The sequence below is a fragment of the Capsella rubella genome, unplaced genomic scaffold, assembly GCF_000375325.1.
Source record: "Capsella rubella cultivar Monte Gargano unplaced genomic scaffold, Caprub1_0 scaffold_4, whole genome shotgun sequence".
Taxonomy (NCBI): domain Eukaryota; kingdom Viridiplantae; phylum Streptophyta; class Magnoliopsida; order Brassicales; family Brassicaceae; genus Capsella; species Capsella rubella.
The window spans coordinates 14,610,090-14,625,468 of record NW_006238920.1 but is presented as its reverse complement, the minus strand read 5'-3'; the positions used below and the strand labels follow the sequence as shown (position 1 = coordinate 14,625,468).

The following is a 15,379-nucleotide window of genomic DNA, read 5'->3' as shown; positions in this document are numbered from 1 at the left end:
TTGTCTAAGCGGTTGTTTGTTTCGTGTTTATATATGTTTTTGTTGTACTCATCAGTTTATGAGGGCATTCTCATTGGGGGTATCTTATGAGGCTAAGATACCCCCACTTTTCCAAAGAAAATCCTTATATAACATATTTTTTTTGAAAAAGTGGGGGTATCTTAGCCTTCTAAGATACCCCAATGAAGATGGTCTGATGACAAATCGAATTTGGATGGTTCGGTTAAGCACACGTGGCTTTAGACTTTTCTTCGTTTTCTTTTTTTTCGCTTCAATAATTGGACTTTTCTTTCCAAGTTTTTGACTATAATGGCATCAATAAAGTCTTCCAAGATTTGTTATATGTGATTGTGTGGATTTAACGGTTTTTACAAGCATGTAAAGCTCGCTTATAGCATCAACTATATATACCTATGTAAGCAATTACGTATGCGAATAAGTAAATATGAAGTTTAAAGGTTAAAATTAATTGTTACGTAAATTTATCATTTACGCAAATTAAAGAAAAATAAAGTATGCATCTTATAAAAGTATATAACACACGGCAATTATACACCTGTCCTAAATGAGAATTAATTATTTTTATGACAATCTAGAAATGTAATCCTATAACTTTAGTTTACAGATTGAAAATGACTAAAGATTTCTATACTTTTCTACTACTAATCACGTTACTTCATATTCAGAATCAAATAAATTTTACAATCAGCAAAAATATCTTAAATATATAGTATGTAAAATCTAGGTTCTTTAAGAACTTAACAAAATGGTTGATCTACAATTGTGAGGATATCTACCATAAAAATATGTTATTGTTCAGATAGATATGATTCTTTTCCTTTGCATGTTTGTAATTAACATATTAAGTTAACACTTGAAAATACATAGATTTGGTCAGAACTTTATAATCTACCTTACTTAATTAGATACCATGTACTCATATAGTGCATAATCCTGGATGGTTCCAGTTTAAAAATACAAGCCTCACCAAGTTGTTATCTCTGAGTACGCAAAACTGTGACCGACCTGTAAAACATCTTCAGCAATGTCGGGAAGCAAGCAAGTGCCTGATTGCTCTCTCTCTCTCTCTCTCACTCATTTTTGATTAATTCATCTCTACAAAAGTATATATATATATATATCTAATTATCCACTTTGTCTGCATGCAGAAGACTGGATGGCAAAATCGTGATTATAACAGGCGGAGCCAGCGGGATTGGAGCCGAATCCGCAAGGCTGTTCACTGAACACGGAGCTAAAGTGGTCATAGTTGACGTACAAGAAGAGCTAGGTCAAAACGTTGTCGTTTCAATAGGCACCGAGAAAGCAAGTTTTTACTGTTGCGATGTTACAAACGAAACAGAGGTAGAGAACGCCGTTAAGTTCACCGTCGAAAAACATGGAAAGCTAGACGTTCTGTTTAGTAACGCTGGCGTCATTCTGTTTAGCCAACCGGGCGTTTTAGAACCACCGGGAAGCATTCTCGACTTGGATCTCGAAAAGTTTGACCGAACAATGGCTGTGAACGTTCGTGGAGCAGCGGTGTTTATCAAACATGCGGCACGTGCCATGGTGGAGAAAGGCACGCGTGGTTCCATCGTTTGTACGACCAGCGTTACGGCGGAGATCGGTGGTCAGGGACCTCATGAATACACGGCGTCGAAGCATGGGCTCGTGGGGCTGATTAGATCCGTGTGTGGCGATTTAGGGAAACATGGGATAAGAATAAACGGCGTGGCACCGTTCGGGGTGGCGACAGCAATGACTAGCCACGACGAGGAGACGGCTAAGCAGGTCGAGGAGTACAGCGAAGCTAAAGGGATTCTTAAAGGTGCTGTGCTGAAGGCTCGACACGTGGCGGATGCTGCCTTGTTTCTTGCTTCTGATGACTCAGCTTATATCAGTGGTCAGAACTTATCTGTGGACGGTGGTTTTTGCGTCGTTAAGCCTGTTTGAGACAGTAGGATATATTTACATTATATAAAAATATTGGTTATTTGTTTCCCAATCGGGATCGTTATTGATGAACGTTATTATATTGAATATCATATTCCATATCAAGATCTTATTAAAACCTTCTTTTCATACCAATAGGAATCGTTTGTTTTTTTAGCTATTGAATATCATCATAATAGTCCTTAAATGAACAAGTGTAATTTATTAAATGATATCATTTTAACGAGTAAAAACATTATGATATACTCCACAATATGAATAAGTACTGTAATAATTACGGTGCATATATAATTCAGAGGTCAAACCAATTCTTGAGCCATTAAAAAAAGTGAAGCCCACACACATGGCATGGCACGATAGAGTTGACTTTCACCATACGTATGAGTATTCATTTATTATATACACATGTATAAATATCATCGACACATGCTTCTCGTAGCCATATCCTTCAAATTTTCGAAACGTCTTGTTAACAATAATGTCTGGAAACAGGCAAGTTCCTCATCTCTTGTTCTGCTGAAAATTTATACCGTTTTACATAAACGTGTGTGTGTTGTTTTCTTTGCAGATTAGATGGCAAAATCGTTATTATTACTGGGGGAGCAAGCGGGATTGGTGCTGAGTCCGCCATGTTATTTACAGAACACGGCGCTCGAGTCGTCATTGTTGACGTACAAGACGAGCTCGGTCAAAACCTTGCCGCTTCGATCGGAGCGAGCTACTATCACTGTGATGTCACCAACGAGACGGAAGTTGAAAACGCCGTTAAGTTCACCATCGGAAAACACGGGAAGCTTGACGTTCTTTTTAGTAACGCAGGCGTTATAGAGCCGTTTGCGAGCATCCTCGACCTAAACCTCGACGAGTTGGACCGAATTCTCGCTATTAACCTCCGCGGTGCAGCCGCTTTCATCAAACACGCGGCACGTGCCATGGTGGAGAAAGGCACGCGCGGCTCCATCGTTTGCACTACCAGTGTCGCGGCTGAGATCTCCGGGACGGCACCACACGGGTAAAACCTAAAAACTCACCACACGGTCCACACCTACTTTTTTATTTTTGTTGGTCTCAATCTCAAAAAACATTACGTGTTTAATTATTAGCTAGATCGTGACAACAAGAGCATGCAAGGTTATTATAAATATCAAAATGGTCATGTTGCCACGATTTATTTGAGAATTTGATTATATAAACTGTCATTAATTAAAAGGAATTATATTTATAGGTACACGGCGTCGAAGCATGGGCTATTGGGTTTGATCAAGTCAGCTTCTGGTGGATTAGGGCAATATGGGATAAGAGTAAACGGCGTTGCTCCGTTTGGGGTCGCAACACCGTTGGTTTGTAATGGCTTCAAGATAGAGCCAGCCGTGGTTGAGGAGAACACGTTAGCGTCGGCGAATTTGAAGGGCATTGTGTTGAAAGCTCGCCACGTGGCAGAAGCTGCTCTGTTTTTAGCATCTGATGAGTCGGCTTACGTTAGCGGACAGAACCTGGCAGTTGACGGCGGTTACTCGGTGGTTAAGCCGTAGCTAGTACAACTTGGCCACAAAGGTCCCATGATGAAATGTTTCTTTATAAACAATTGGGTCAAAAGTTGACTTTGACTTTAATTGTAGAGAGAGACATGGGGATTGAGTTTCTGAAGGTTGCAAATTTCCTTGAAATATGGATGTTGTATTTTTATATGGAAACATTCATTATCCAACAAAGTGCGCATCTCGAGGATCATTATATAAGCAATTAGCAAATCTTGTACAAGCTTACTAGACTAACAGTGGGCTAAAATACTCTGCTCCGAGCTTCTCTGTTTTCAGATTTATATGGCCTCTTTGCTATTTCATTTGGATCTTTTTTTTCTTATATATACACTTTTCTCGATAGCCTATAGTCAATTATGGAGGGAATAAAATGTTCAGTTCAGGAATTATATTTAATCACGCATCATATTTTTTCCACAAAAGAAATTCCCACCAAATATATTGACTAGAAATAAAAGTCTGGTGTTAGATATTTTGCTTCTCCATTGAAGTTTCAGCACGAACTTATAATTACTGTAACATCAATGATTAAATAAATATGATTTAATTTATGGTAGTTGTGTAGTCTTTTTTTAAACAAACATACATAATTTAAATGTTACCAAAAAATAATAATTAAATGTTAAACTCTATAAAGTCGTTTTATAAAATAAAATAGAAAAATCAATAAATAGGAATTGAATGGTGTATCGATCGAGTCATTCGTTCAAGTCTCTATATATAATCTCTCCCTCTCTGTAGTTTCCCTTTGAAATCCTTCAACAATGTCAGGACTCAGGTAAGTGGCACCAAAGCATTTACGTATATGATATACATATATATAAATATATGTTTGTTTACTGATTTATTTACGTAACTACAACTTATATTTATCATATATAACTATAACTTATAACTACAACTTATATTTATATTTATATTTATAACTACAACTTATATTTATATTTATAGTTATATTTATATTTATATTTATATTTATAACTACAACTTATATTTATCATATATGTTTGTTTACATATATGATATACATATATATAAATATATGATATACATATATATAAATATATGTTTGTTTACTGATTTATTTACGTAACTACAACTTATATTTATATGTCTACGTACGTTTAGGAGATTGGAAGGCAAGATCGCTATCGTAACAGGTGGAGCTAGCGGGATTGGAGCGGAGGCGGCAAGGCTGTTCACGGAGCATGGAGCAAAGGTGGTCATCGTTGACTTACAAGAAGAGCTTGGTCAAAAAGTAGCCATTTCAATAGGGCATGAGAGAGCTACTTTTTACTGTTGCGATATAACAAACGAAACGGAGGTGGAGAACGCCGTTAAGTTCACCGTCGAGAAACACGGGAAGCTCGACGTTCTTTTCAGTAACGCCGGCGTTATGGAACAGCCTGGAAGCTTTCTTGACTTGGACCTCGAACTGTTTGACCGAACCATGGCGGTCAACGTCCGTGGTGCGGCTGCGTTTATCAAACACGCGGCACGTGCCATGGTGGAGAAAGGCACTCGTGGGTCTATCGTATGTACGACGAGCGTCGCTTCGGAGATCGGTGGTGTTGGACCTCATGCGTACACGGCGTCGAAGCACGCACTTCTCGGGCTGATGAGAACTGCATCTGGCGGGCTGGGGAAGCACGGGATTAGAGTCAACGGTGTTGTACCGTTTGGGGTGGCGACGCCGCTCAACAGCCATGACGAGGAAACGGCGAAGATGGTGGAAGACTATTGCGCCGCCACGGGAATCCTCAAAGGTGTTGTACTCAAGGCTCGCCATGTGGCAGAGGCGGCTTTGTTTTTGGCTTCTGATGATTCGGCTTACGTTAGCGGCCAAAACTTGGCTGTCGACGGTGGTTATACCGTCGTCAAGCCCATCATGTGAAGTGAAATAAATTGACTGTTGACTTGACGTCTTTTTCTTTTCCTTCGCTCTATACTGTAATGTTATTGCTATCGGCGAATAATTTCCATATTCTATTATGAGATGACATTTGATACTCGTTTATTAATTTACAGTGTTATTGCTTACGAATGTCCTATAAATTCGAAAATAATTAAGGGTAAAATTATTATATTTGGAGTTTATCTACAACTCCTTTCTGCGAGAGATATTCCGGATTAGTGGTTATTTTAATCATAAAATTAGGCATGTATTATTGTCTGTTATTCTTATTTTGTCATCAATCGTATCGTTAGTTGTTGGCTCTTATTTCGATAGAGAGTGGTATTAATAAGCTGTGGAGCCATGAAACGATACGTGCGGAAAAATCGCCCGACAAACAAATTGTTTCGAAATGATGGTATTTGGGCATTGGGGTGTCATTGTTAAGTCCTAACTTCTCCCAAAATCATCTTTATTGCATATAAATTCTTGATTTCTCCGTAATTACTAACTCCAAACTACGAATCTAAGGTCTCACTAAAATAAATCAAACATAAATAAAATTCGTACTGGCCATAAGAATAAGGCAAATAGGTTTTATAGTTCTTTTTAATTAGTGACAGTTTATATAACGTTAGGGCACATCACGGTTACACTGCTTCTGCTTAATATATGTTTAACATGTTGCTTATCATTGTATGTAATGAATATAATCAAAAAAAAAAAAAAAATGTTGTAAGCACCATAGATTAAGTTGTGGATTATAAGTAACACATAAGCACCACTTTTAAAAATTTAATTAAAAAAACTGATTAATGCTTATATAACCATTTTGAATACTGCAAGTGAAAAATGCTTATATAACCATTTTGAATACTGCAAGTGAAAAATGCTTATATAACCATTTTTAGTTGTGGTTTTCCCCCCTTTTATATCTTTTTTTTTTTTTGCTTTCATTGATTTGATCAATTCCTAGTTTTTATTTATTTAGAAATTCTTGAAAATATGTATTATGTAAATGCGTCAATATTATGTATTTTTATCTAACTGTCAATTAACACGAGTAACAAACGATCACAACAGCTGGTCGTCTCGCTTTAAAAACAATCCCACCTGCCGAAAATTCCACGCCATGCATAAACAAACACACATCTTCCAAAGAGAAGACTAAATAACTAGTTTATTTTATAATATAATTAGCAAATCATATGGCATTGCTCGTTTACTGGTATGACTTCATCTGCTTTGCGATAGTCGCCGCCGCTATCGTCACGTCCTTGTGGTTTCTATTGCGCAGAGAAAGAGGCTTCATAGGAATTGATGATACGGCCCAAGATAGCTTGTTACTAGTGTATAGATCGGAGAGGCTTGGTTCGGCTCGGTTATGGACCAGTTGCTGGAGAAGGTTACATCCCGGCTGGCTTCTCTTCACTCGTTCCACCTCTTTCCTCTCCATGGCTGCTTTACTGGCTTGGGATGTCATCAAGTGGGACGCAAGCATCTTCGTTTACTACACAGAGTGAAATTTTCTTCTTTTAGTGTTGTAACGCAAAAGTCTGAATGTAATCAGAACATTCTTTCACTTATATGTTATTTGGTTTTGTGACAGATGGACTTTCATGCTTGTGATCATTTACTTTGCGGTACGTTGAAACAGCTTAACGATTTCTGCGTATGAGTGTTACATAGATCCAAATTTTTGTTTATGCTCATAAGTGTCTGGGCAGATGGGTATTGTAGCTTCAGTAAATGGTTGCTTGAAATATTCTAAAGAGCTAACACTGGAAATTAGTGAAGATGCGCTTGTAGAAAAAGTCGAAGTTGAATTCAGGCAAAGATTAGGGGCTTATGGATATATCATGCAGATAATTTTTCAGGTTAGTGTAAAACACAGATACCCAAGATTTTGCATTATATATACACATTCATTCATACAATAATTGTTGTGTCGGGTTTGGGTTACAGACAAGTGCAGGGGCTGTTGTACTGACGGACATTGTGTTTTGGCTAGTCATAGTTCCTTTCCTCTCAAATTCTCACTTCGGGTTAAACACAGTAAGAACATTTCAGCCTCTGATTAACTTGTCAATCAACTCGAGTATCAAATAAACTTATCAGATATGTATGCTTTGACCCAGTTGATGATTTGCATGCACACGACAAATGCAGGCTTCCTCCTGCTTGAAACAGTTCTCAATAGCCTTGTAAGCGAAATTAATATGTAACCAAGACAAATGAAATTAAGAAAAGAGACTATCATAATCCTTTTGATATGGTTTCAGCCCTTGCCTTGGTTTCGAATGGGTTATTTCGTGCTCTGGAGTAGTCTCTACGTTCTTTTCCAATGGATAATCCACGCATGTGGCTTCACTTGGTAAGCACTAATGATCTACAGTGAATTGTAACTACAACTATCGCAAAGAATCTTATTCTAATCGAAGCAAAGCAATTTTAAGAGATACAATGTAAACAAAATATTCTCAGGTGGCCATATCCATTCCTCGAGCTCGATAGGCCATGGGCTCCAATATGGTATTCACCTTTCACAATGCTATCTAAGAAAAGTTGTAACGGTTGTGATTGGACACTAAACAAACAGCACAACATATTCTCAGGTACTTGTGCATGGCAATTGTTCACATCCCTTGCTATGGAGCTTACGCCGCAATTGTAAAAGCCAAAAATTCATGCTTCCCCTATCTATTCCCAAATGCTTTTGTAAAATCCTAATCTACTCATAAACCCAAACATTGAAATATCTGTAATTCAAAGATTTTTGATTGTGTGATATATCATATATGAATCATGCAATAAGATTTAACAATTCGAATAAGGGTAGAGAATTAAAGAGCATAATATCCATCGAAAAAACCTAAATATGAAATTCAGAACAATAGATGTTCAACATAAGATCCATAACAGCAACAAAAATAAAAAACACTTGCAAAATCAAAAAGCAGTATCCAGTTCAAAAGATAAGAGATCTACGAATAAGAGAGATCATATTCATTCCTGAGCTCCTTCTTTCTGGTAAACGTAAGTGAGACCACACTTACCACAGTAGTGACGGTCGAAATGGCTAGCCATGAAAGTCCCAGCACCACAGGTGGCGTTAGGGCACTCCTTCCTCAGACGCTGAACCTTGCCAGAGCCGTCAACCTTGTAGAACTGCAGAACGGCGAGCTTGACCTTCTTGTGCTTGTGCTTGATCTTCTTCGGCTTGGTGTAGGTCTTCTTCTTCCTCTTCTTGGCACCACCACGGAGACGGAGGACAAGGTGAAGCGTTGACTCCTTCTGGATGTTGTAGTCGGCTAAGGTTCGTCCGTCCTCGAGCTGCTTTCCGGCGAAAATCAATCGCTGCTGGTCCGGCGGGATTCCTTCCTTGTCCTGGATCTTGGCCTTCACATTGTCGATGGTGTCAGATGACTCTACCTCGAGGGTGATCGTCTTCCCCGTTAGGGTTTTCACGAAGATCTGCATCTTTTGCTTCTCTCGCTAGCCAACGGCGGAAGAATTTTTCTATGTGGTGAAATGAAATAAAGGAGAGAGGTTAAGAAAGAAACTAGGGTTTTGGAGTTCGCCTTTTAAATTACCTAATTACCCTTCTTCTGACTACATTTGCGAAAAAAATAAATAAATGGGTCTTACATCAAGCAAATTGGGCTTTAGGTTGAGTATATTGGGCCTGAGATGGTTAAGGTTATAAAAATAGTTGGAGATGCGGGGGATCGAACCCCGTGCCTCTCGCATGCAAAGCGAGCGCTCTACCATTTGAGCTACATCCCCGATATGGTATAACCTTGAACATATATAATCATGAAGTGTCGTTTCGTTGTCTCTTTATTTAACTTTTCTCTCCTGCTGCAGTTTCTTGTGTTGTTTTCTGGGTTTCTCTGTGATTTCATCAAAGGAGTCTGAAACACAGGTGTAATCAATCATGGATGATAGTTGCGCCGTTTGCGCGGAGGGTCTGGAATGGGTTGCTTACGGATCTTGTGGTCACAGAGAGGTTTGCTCAACTTGCGTCCTTCGTCTTCGCTTCATATTCAGTGATACTCGATGTTGTATCTGCAAAACCGAATGCCCCGTCGTCTTCGTTACAAAGGTTAGGTTTTTTTCTTTTTTCCCTTTTTATATCTGTTCAATGTCGCACTTTTTTTTGCTCCTAACTGACACCAAAAGCTTGTAAATTTCCTTGAAATTGATTGAGTCTTGGGTCACTTTTACAGTATTGTCTCCGTCTAGTGCAGGCTTTGGGTGATTATACAAAGTCGATCAGTGATTTCTCGACTAGTTTTCCATCAGTACCCAAGGAAGGTGGAGTAGGATCTTTTTGGTATCATGAAGAAACAAAAGTTTTCTTTGATGACATAAACCAGTACACAAAGATTAAGGCAATGTGCAGACTCTCTTGCACTTCGTGTGAGGAGACGAAGAAGATCCAACCAAAGAAAGGACCTAACAATCGTGTGCGGTTTAAGAGCGTTGAACAGTTGAAAGATCATTTAAACCATCAGCACAAATTGCATATGTGCAGTTTATGTCTTGTAGGTCGTAAGGTGAGGATCCTAAAATTACCCCTCTTAGGTGTAAGCTATATCTCTTGCTACTGATTTCTAATGGACAAGTTTTTGCTATTGTTTTGTCAGGTCTTCATTTGTGAGCAAAAGTTGTTTACTACGGCACAACTGAATCAGCATATAAGTAGTGGTGACTCGGAAGTGGATGGAAGTGAGAATGAAAGAGGTGGTTTCACTGGTCATCCTATGTGCGAATTCTGTAAGCGTCCATTCTATGGTGATAATGAGCTATACACTCATATGTCCAGAGAGCACTACACTTGTCATATATGCCAAAGGTAAATGAAATTTGTATTCGTGAGAGATATGGATTTGATTGACCTCGAAATGATTTCATTTGCTTCAATTTTTGCAGGCTGAAGCCAGGACAATATGAATATTATGGCAACTATGACGATTTGGAGGTATGAATGTAATCTTATGCTATATTGTGGCTGCATTGGGTTCTGAATCCTTGACTGTTTGTGGTCCTCACTTATTTTTGCAACAGGTTCATTTTCGAACTGACCATTTCCTATGTGAAGACGAAACCTGCCTTGCTAAGAAGTTCATAGTTTTCCAAATCGAAGCTGAGTTGAAAGTAAACACCTTTTTTTCATTACCACTGTTTGTTATGCCCTTCTCTATGGTGACACAAAACAATGCTTAAAAGATCACTTACATTTGTTTCTAGAGGCATAATTCTATTGATCATGGAGGTAGAATGTCTCGGTCTCAACAAAGCGCATCACTAGAGGCATGTATCATTTTCAGACTACAACTTTTTTCTTGTTATAAGTTTTTTCTATCTTTTGGTTTGCTTGATTATATTTAATATATGGTTCTGTTTTAGATACACGCCAGTTTCCAATACAAGAACAGTCGCCGTGGAAGGCGCCGAACGTCCCATCGCGAGCCTAATCATGCAGCTCTGGAATCTCAAGAATCTTATGCCATTAACGACGGTAGTTCTCTTCTTCAACATGTGGGGAGCTCTGGAGGTTCACGTCTTGAAGAATATTATTTTCCTCCACTCTCTGTGCAAGCAAACCGAGGCCCATCAAGGTTTGGACACAACTCAGAGAGCTTACATAGTAACACCATGACTACTCGTCTAAGACATCAAACAAATCGAAGTGCAACTTCTGGTTCTTCTCGAGCTTGGCCAGCGTTAAACCGAGGCCCAACACAAGCATCGATTGCAAGCAGTGTACAATCTTATGGTGCTTCTGCTCAATCCCATTCTAGGCACCATGGCAGAGTTGAAATTACTAGAACATTTGCTTCTGCAACTCCACATGATGCTCGTAGTGAAGATACCTCAGTTGTTGGATGCTCATCTGGTTCTTCGCTGAGTTCCGGCAATGCAAAGAGGAATAATCATCACTTGTCTTCAACACCCAAAATGTCTGATATAAGATCACTGGAGCAGCCTTGTCATTCTAATTCTCCAATTTCTGCTGCGCCAAATCGCAGGTCATCATCCACCAGTGCAAATGCAGCGAACATCCTAGTCGCACAAGGTGTTTCTGATGTACAGTCTGACAATAAAAGTTTGGTTGAAAAAGTACGTGCCAGCCTTGGACACGATGAAGAGTTATTCATGGCATTCAAGGGTACATCAGGGAAGTATCGTCATGGTTCCATTGATGCAAGAACTTACTTGGAATATGTGAATGGTTATGGTTTGTCTCACTTAATTTTAGATCTTGCTAGGCTTTGCCCTGACCCTCAGAGGCAGAAGGAACTCATTGATACCCACAATGCGTGCTTGGGAGGAGGAAATAAAGGGAAAGCTGTGAAGGTTGAAAATAGCAGTGATTCCAAGGGGGATAGGGTTGTGGAAGCCGTGAGGAAGTTACAATTCTCTGAAAAATCTCAGGATGAAGACAAGGATGCATATCGTTCAGATAAAGGCAAAACAAAAGTGACGACTTTGGTGAATTCTTCATCTGCTGGGGTGGGATTAGGTAACACAGACAACCAACATAAGAAAACTTCGAAGTTTCTCAGAAAACGTCTAGACGAAATATCAATGGCTGCAGTAGTAGATCATAGGAATACGAACCCAGAGCCTGAACCAGAATCTAAGAAGGATAACTCCAAAAGGAGCCAGAACCCTCCCGGTGGATTGCCACTTCGCGGTGCTTGGCGAAGAGGAAGTGCAAAACTCTTCATCTAGTAACACAAATCCATTGGCTTTTGCTTTCTCAGGAAGATGGTGAACCTTTTGCGGGAAATACAGGTTAGAAACGGATGGTAGTTGGAAAGAAAGTTTTTGCACATGTGAACCAATTCAAAGGATATCATAAACTTACAAGTGTTTGTGTGTTTTGATGTAATGCCAAGCTTATATATCCTCAGGTATTTAAATTCGATGTATTGGATCGGTTCAAGAAAGATAATCGCTATATAATTAAGGCCTAAAATATGGATTATGTTAATAATGATTAGTCAAACATCCTAATACTTACTACATTAATAATGAAATATCATAATCTTGGATCTACAAATACGGTGAGCTATAAATTGAGATCTGTAGAATTAAAAGTCATGATAATGGGGTGACTGGTGAGCTAAAAAACCCACAAATCAAATCAGTAATCACACCAACCGTATGCAGAGCGACATGGTTTCAAATTCCCGGTTTATACACAGCATATTCGGTTTAGGAGACGGTTTGGTTGGTGGTTCCTTTACTGACTTTGAGGCCAAAAGATGATGACTCTCTCACTCATGGGATCGGATTATCATTCCATGCCGTCAAGCTGAAATAACCCAACTGGGGGGGGGGGGTTGGTGATTGACCGGTAAAAAGAAGAAGCAAGATACGCACTTTACAAAAATAATTTATATCTGCAGAGTAAGATGCAGCAAATAAAGAGGGGGGAACTGGTAAATGTCATTCTCTATCACCAGCTACCGAAGATCTCAACCGTTGAGGTATTGCATCCAACGACTAGGATTCACCAGAAGCAATAATCATTTTCAGTAGATTTTCACAAATCCAACCAAAAATAATATGTTTCTTTTCAAGCTTTTAACATCACGACAAACAGAATAAAGCCATATAAAATAGCTTCTTCTTTCATCAAAACCAAGAAAAATAGCCTATTTCTTAAATGATTTTTCAAAATATTAAAAACATTTTAATACATACATACATACATGATTTTGTTTGCGAGTAACACAAAACCACAAAATAAAATTATTGTACAAATAATACATACATACATGATTTTGTTTGGATTATACAATGTAAATAAAAAAAATCCACTAGAAAATATCCGACCGATTCAGCCAGTAACCAGTTACAACCAACACTCGAGGTTAAAAAAAAAAAAAGACAAAGAGAAGAAAAAGGATGTATAAAAGGAAGACGTGCAGTGGCGTCAAGGGTTGTGTCCAGTGCTTCGCTTCTTCTTGTGCTGTGTGTCGGCTGCTTCTCCTTCTCCTTCTCGGATTTGCTCTCTTCCTCTCTCCCCACAGGTTTGGCTTCCAGATCTGTGCTAATCATTTCAGATATTTAGTTTGAGCTCTCTCTCTCTCTGTTTGATTTCTTTTTTACTTTGTTGATGTCTCTGCTTCCGCCTTACTGTTGTTCTAAATTCGTTTCGAAATTTTATTATTCTATTGTTCTATTCCACTAGACGTTAATTTTATACTTTTCCAGTAGATTCTGTTAAAATCTAATGCACAATTAGTTCAAAAATAACTACTTGTTTTGTACAGTGCTTAAATCATTTTCTCGTGACGATCTTGTGGTACTGGCAGGCTTGTAAGATATGGAATCGTTTTTATTTACATCCGAGTCTGTGAACGAGGGCCACCCAGACAAACTCTGCGACCAGGTTTCAGATGCAGTCCTTGACGCTTGCCTCGAGCAAGACCCTGAGAGCAAAGTTGCTTGTGAGACCTGCACCAAAACCAACATGGTCATGGTTTTTGGTGAGATCACCACTAAGGCTAAAGTCGACTACGAGAAGATTGTCCGTGACACTTGCCGTGCCATTGGTTTCGTCTCCGCCGATGTCGGTCTCGACGCTGACAACTGCAAAGTTCTCGTCAACATCGAGGAGCAGAGCCCTGACATTGCTCAGGGTGTCCACGGTCATTTCACCAAACGCCCTGAAGAGATTGGAGCTGGTGATCAAGGTCACATGTTTGGCTATGCCACTGATGAGACTCCTGAGCTTATGCCTTTGAGTCATGTTTTGGCCACTAAGCTCGGTGCTCGTCTCACTGAGGTCAGGAAGAACGGTACTTGCCCCTGGGTCAGACCTGATGGCAAGACTCAAGTCACTGTTGAGTACTACAACGAGAACGGCGCTATGGTCCCTGTCCGTGTCCACACTGTTCTTATCTCTACACAACACGACGAGACTGTCACCAACGATGAGATCGCCCTTGACCTCAAGGAGCATGTGATCAAGCCTGTGATTCCCGACAAGTACCTCGACGAGAAAACCATCTTTCACCTTAACCCCTCTGGCAGATTCGTCATTGGCGGGCCACACGGGGACGCTGGTCTTACCGGACGCAAGATCATCATTGACACTTACGGTGGTTGGGGAGCTCACGGTGGTGGTGCCTTCTCGGGGAAGGACCCATCGAAAGTGGACAGAAGCGGTGCTTACATAGCTAGACAGGCAGCCAAGAGCATTGTAGCCAGCGACCTAGCACGCAGGGCGCTCGTTCAGGTCTCCTACGCCATTGGTGTCCCCGAGCCCTTGTCCGTATTTGTTGATACATATGGAACTGGGAAGATTCCAGACAAGGAGATTCTCAAGATTGTGAAGGAGAACTTCGATTTCAGGCCAGGCATGATGACCATTAACCTTGACCTCACGAGAGGTGGCAATGGAAGGTTCTTGAAGACTGCAGCATACGGACACTTTGGTAGGGAAGATCCTGACTTTACCTGGGAGGTTGTTAAGCCTCTTAAGGCAGAGAAGGCTTGAGAGTCTGCTTATCGTTTAAACTATGTTTCTGTTGTTTGAAACTCTGAAATCGTTTGTGGTTTCAAGTCTTAATCTGGTTTGGTGTTCTTCAGATTATTATCATGTAATGTACTCTCTGTTTCTGTCTGAATCTGTCACTGTTCTCTCAACTCTGTTGCTGCGGCAGAGCAAACCTCTAACAGTCTAACTTGAGACGCTCAGCTTTTAACTTCAAATCTCTCGTTCAAGGCCAATGTTAATCAACTTAATTAAGAAAATGGTGGGTGATACGGTTCTACTTATGATACACAAAGGTTGAGCATCAAGATTCGAAGGCTTTGAAAGCAGCAGTTGTGGCGCACTTTAGATTCGTTAGCCCGTGTAATCACTTACAGAAAGATCATTCAAAAGTAATAATAGAAGCTGGACGACCAAGGAAACTTCTTGACTTATGTTACTTTGGTTGTGAGATTTGGGTTCCAGCTTTAG

The 15,379-nt window shown here is 39.7% G+C and overlaps 7 protein-coding genes and 1 non-coding gene across 9 annotated transcripts; 6 read left to right on the top strand and 2 right to left on the bottom strand.

The window, feature by feature from the left end:
- Positions 1-947: 947 nt before the first annotated feature.
- LOC111831147 (short-chain dehydrogenase reductase 3a-like) lies at positions 948-2,091 on the top strand. Its single transcript, XM_023784814.1, has 2 exons — positions 948-1,059; positions 1,170-2,091. Exons 1-2 carry the CDS (start codon positions 1,046-1,048, stop codon positions 1,954-1,956), a joined length of 801 nt encoding a protein of 266 aa, XP_023640582.1. The 5' UTR covers positions 948-1,045; the 3' UTR covers positions 1,957-2,091.
- Positions 2,092-2,368: 277 nt separating this feature from the next.
- LOC17888863 (short-chain dehydrogenase reductase 3b) lies at positions 2,369-3,817 on the top strand. The gene is made up of 3 exons (XM_023784365.1): positions 2,369-2,448; positions 2,525-2,968; positions 3,182-3,817. Exons 1-3 carry the CDS (start codon positions 2,435-2,437, stop codon positions 3,486-3,488), a joined length of 765 nt encoding a protein of 254 aa, XP_023640133.1. The 5' UTR covers positions 2,369-2,434; the 3' UTR covers positions 3,489-3,817.
- Positions 3,818-4,206: 389 nt separating this feature from the next.
- On the top strand, positions 4,207-5,535 carry LOC17889384 (short-chain dehydrogenase reductase 3a). The gene is made up of 2 exons (XM_006294751.2): positions 4,207-4,275; positions 4,626-5,535. The coding sequence occupies exons 1-2, from the start codon at positions 4,262-4,264 to the stop codon at positions 5,389-5,391; spliced, it is 780 nt and encodes a 259-aa protein (XP_006294813.1). The 5' UTR covers positions 4,207-4,261; the 3' UTR covers positions 5,392-5,535.
- Positions 5,536-6,582: 1,047 nt separating this feature from the next.
- Positions 6,583-8,188, top strand: LOC17887955. 2 transcript variants are annotated; one of them, XM_023784068.1, is made up of 8 exons: positions 6,583-6,877; positions 7,001-7,034; positions 7,119-7,268; positions 7,357-7,446; positions 7,530-7,595; positions 7,674-7,765; positions 7,876-7,923; positions 8,007-8,188. In XM_023784068.1, exons 1-8 carry the CDS (start codon positions 6,600-6,602, stop codon positions 8,119-8,121), a joined length of 873 nt encoding a protein of 290 aa, XP_023639836.1. In that variant the 5' UTR covers positions 6,583-6,599; the 3' UTR covers positions 8,122-8,188. The 2 variants fall into 2 exon arrangements, with proteins under 2 accessions (XP_023639836.1, XP_006296444.1); XM_006296382.2 differs by having other exon boundaries at positions 6,584-6,910.
- Positions 8,189-8,239: 51 nt separating this feature from the next.
- LOC17889181 (ubiquitin-40S ribosomal protein S27a-2) lies at positions 8,240-8,926 on the bottom strand. The gene has a single exon (XM_006296155.2). The coding sequence runs from the start codon at positions 8,869-8,871 to the stop codon at positions 8,398-8,400; it is 474 nt and encodes a 157-aa protein (XP_006296217.1). The 5' UTR covers positions 8,872-8,926; the 3' UTR covers positions 8,240-8,397.
- Positions 8,927-9,104: 178 nt separating this feature from the next.
- On the bottom strand, positions 9,105-9,177 carry TRNAA-UGC. Its single transcript has one exon. It is a non-coding gene; the product is annotated as a tRNA-Ala (tRNA).
- Positions 9,178-9,243: 66 nt separating this feature from the next.
- Positions 9,244-12,366, top strand: LOC17888504. The gene is given in 8 exon segments (XM_023784882.1): positions 9,244-9,496; positions 9,621-9,950; positions 10,041-10,249; positions 10,327-10,375; positions 10,462-10,551; positions 10,645-10,707; positions 10,804-12,068; positions 12,070-12,366. Coding segments are annotated over 8 exon segments (2,280 nt in total). The 5' UTR covers positions 9,244-9,328; the 3' UTR covers positions 12,176-12,366.
- Positions 12,367-13,324: 958 nt separating this feature from the next.
- LOC17888810 (S-adenosylmethionine synthase 2) lies at positions 13,325-15,060 on the top strand. Its single transcript, XM_006294307.2, has 2 exons — positions 13,325-13,439; positions 13,725-15,060. The coding sequence occupies exon 2, from the start codon at positions 13,736-13,738 to the stop codon at positions 14,909-14,911; it is 1,176 nt and encodes a 391-aa protein (XP_006294369.1). The 5' UTR covers positions 13,325-13,439; positions 13,725-13,735; the 3' UTR covers positions 14,912-15,060.
- Positions 15,061-15,379: the final 319 nt, after the last annotated feature.

What these genes read in the sequence shown, in the direction of transcription:
- LOC17888863 (XM_023784365.1), top strand. An exon ending in TCCGGGACGGCACCACACGG is followed by an intron (nt 2,969 to 3,181) that starts GTAAAACCTAAA and finishes TTATATTTATAG; the next exon opens with GTACACGGCGTCGAAGCATG.
- LOC17887955 (XM_006296382.2), top strand. Translation starts at nt 6,600, where the DNA reads ATGGCATTGCTCGTTTACTGGTATGACTTCATCTGCTTTGCGATAGTC. An exon ending in TCATGCAGATAATTTTTCAG is followed by an intron (nt 7,269 to 7,356) that starts GTTAGTGTAAAA and finishes TTTGGGTTACAG; the next exon opens with ACAAGTGCAGGGGCTGTTGT. An exon ending in CTCACTTCGGGTTAAACACA is followed by an intron (nt 7,447 to 7,529) that starts GTAAGAACATTT and finishes GCTTTGACCCAG; the next exon opens with TTGATGATTTGCATGCACAC.
- LOC17889181 (XM_006296155.2), bottom strand. Translation starts at nt 8,871, where the DNA reads ATGCAGATCTTCGTGAAAACCCTAACGGGGAAGACGATCACCCTCGAG.
- LOC17888810 (XM_006294307.2), top strand. Translation starts at nt 13,736, where the DNA reads ATGGAATCGTTTTTATTTACATCCGAGTCTGTGAACGAGGGCCACCCA.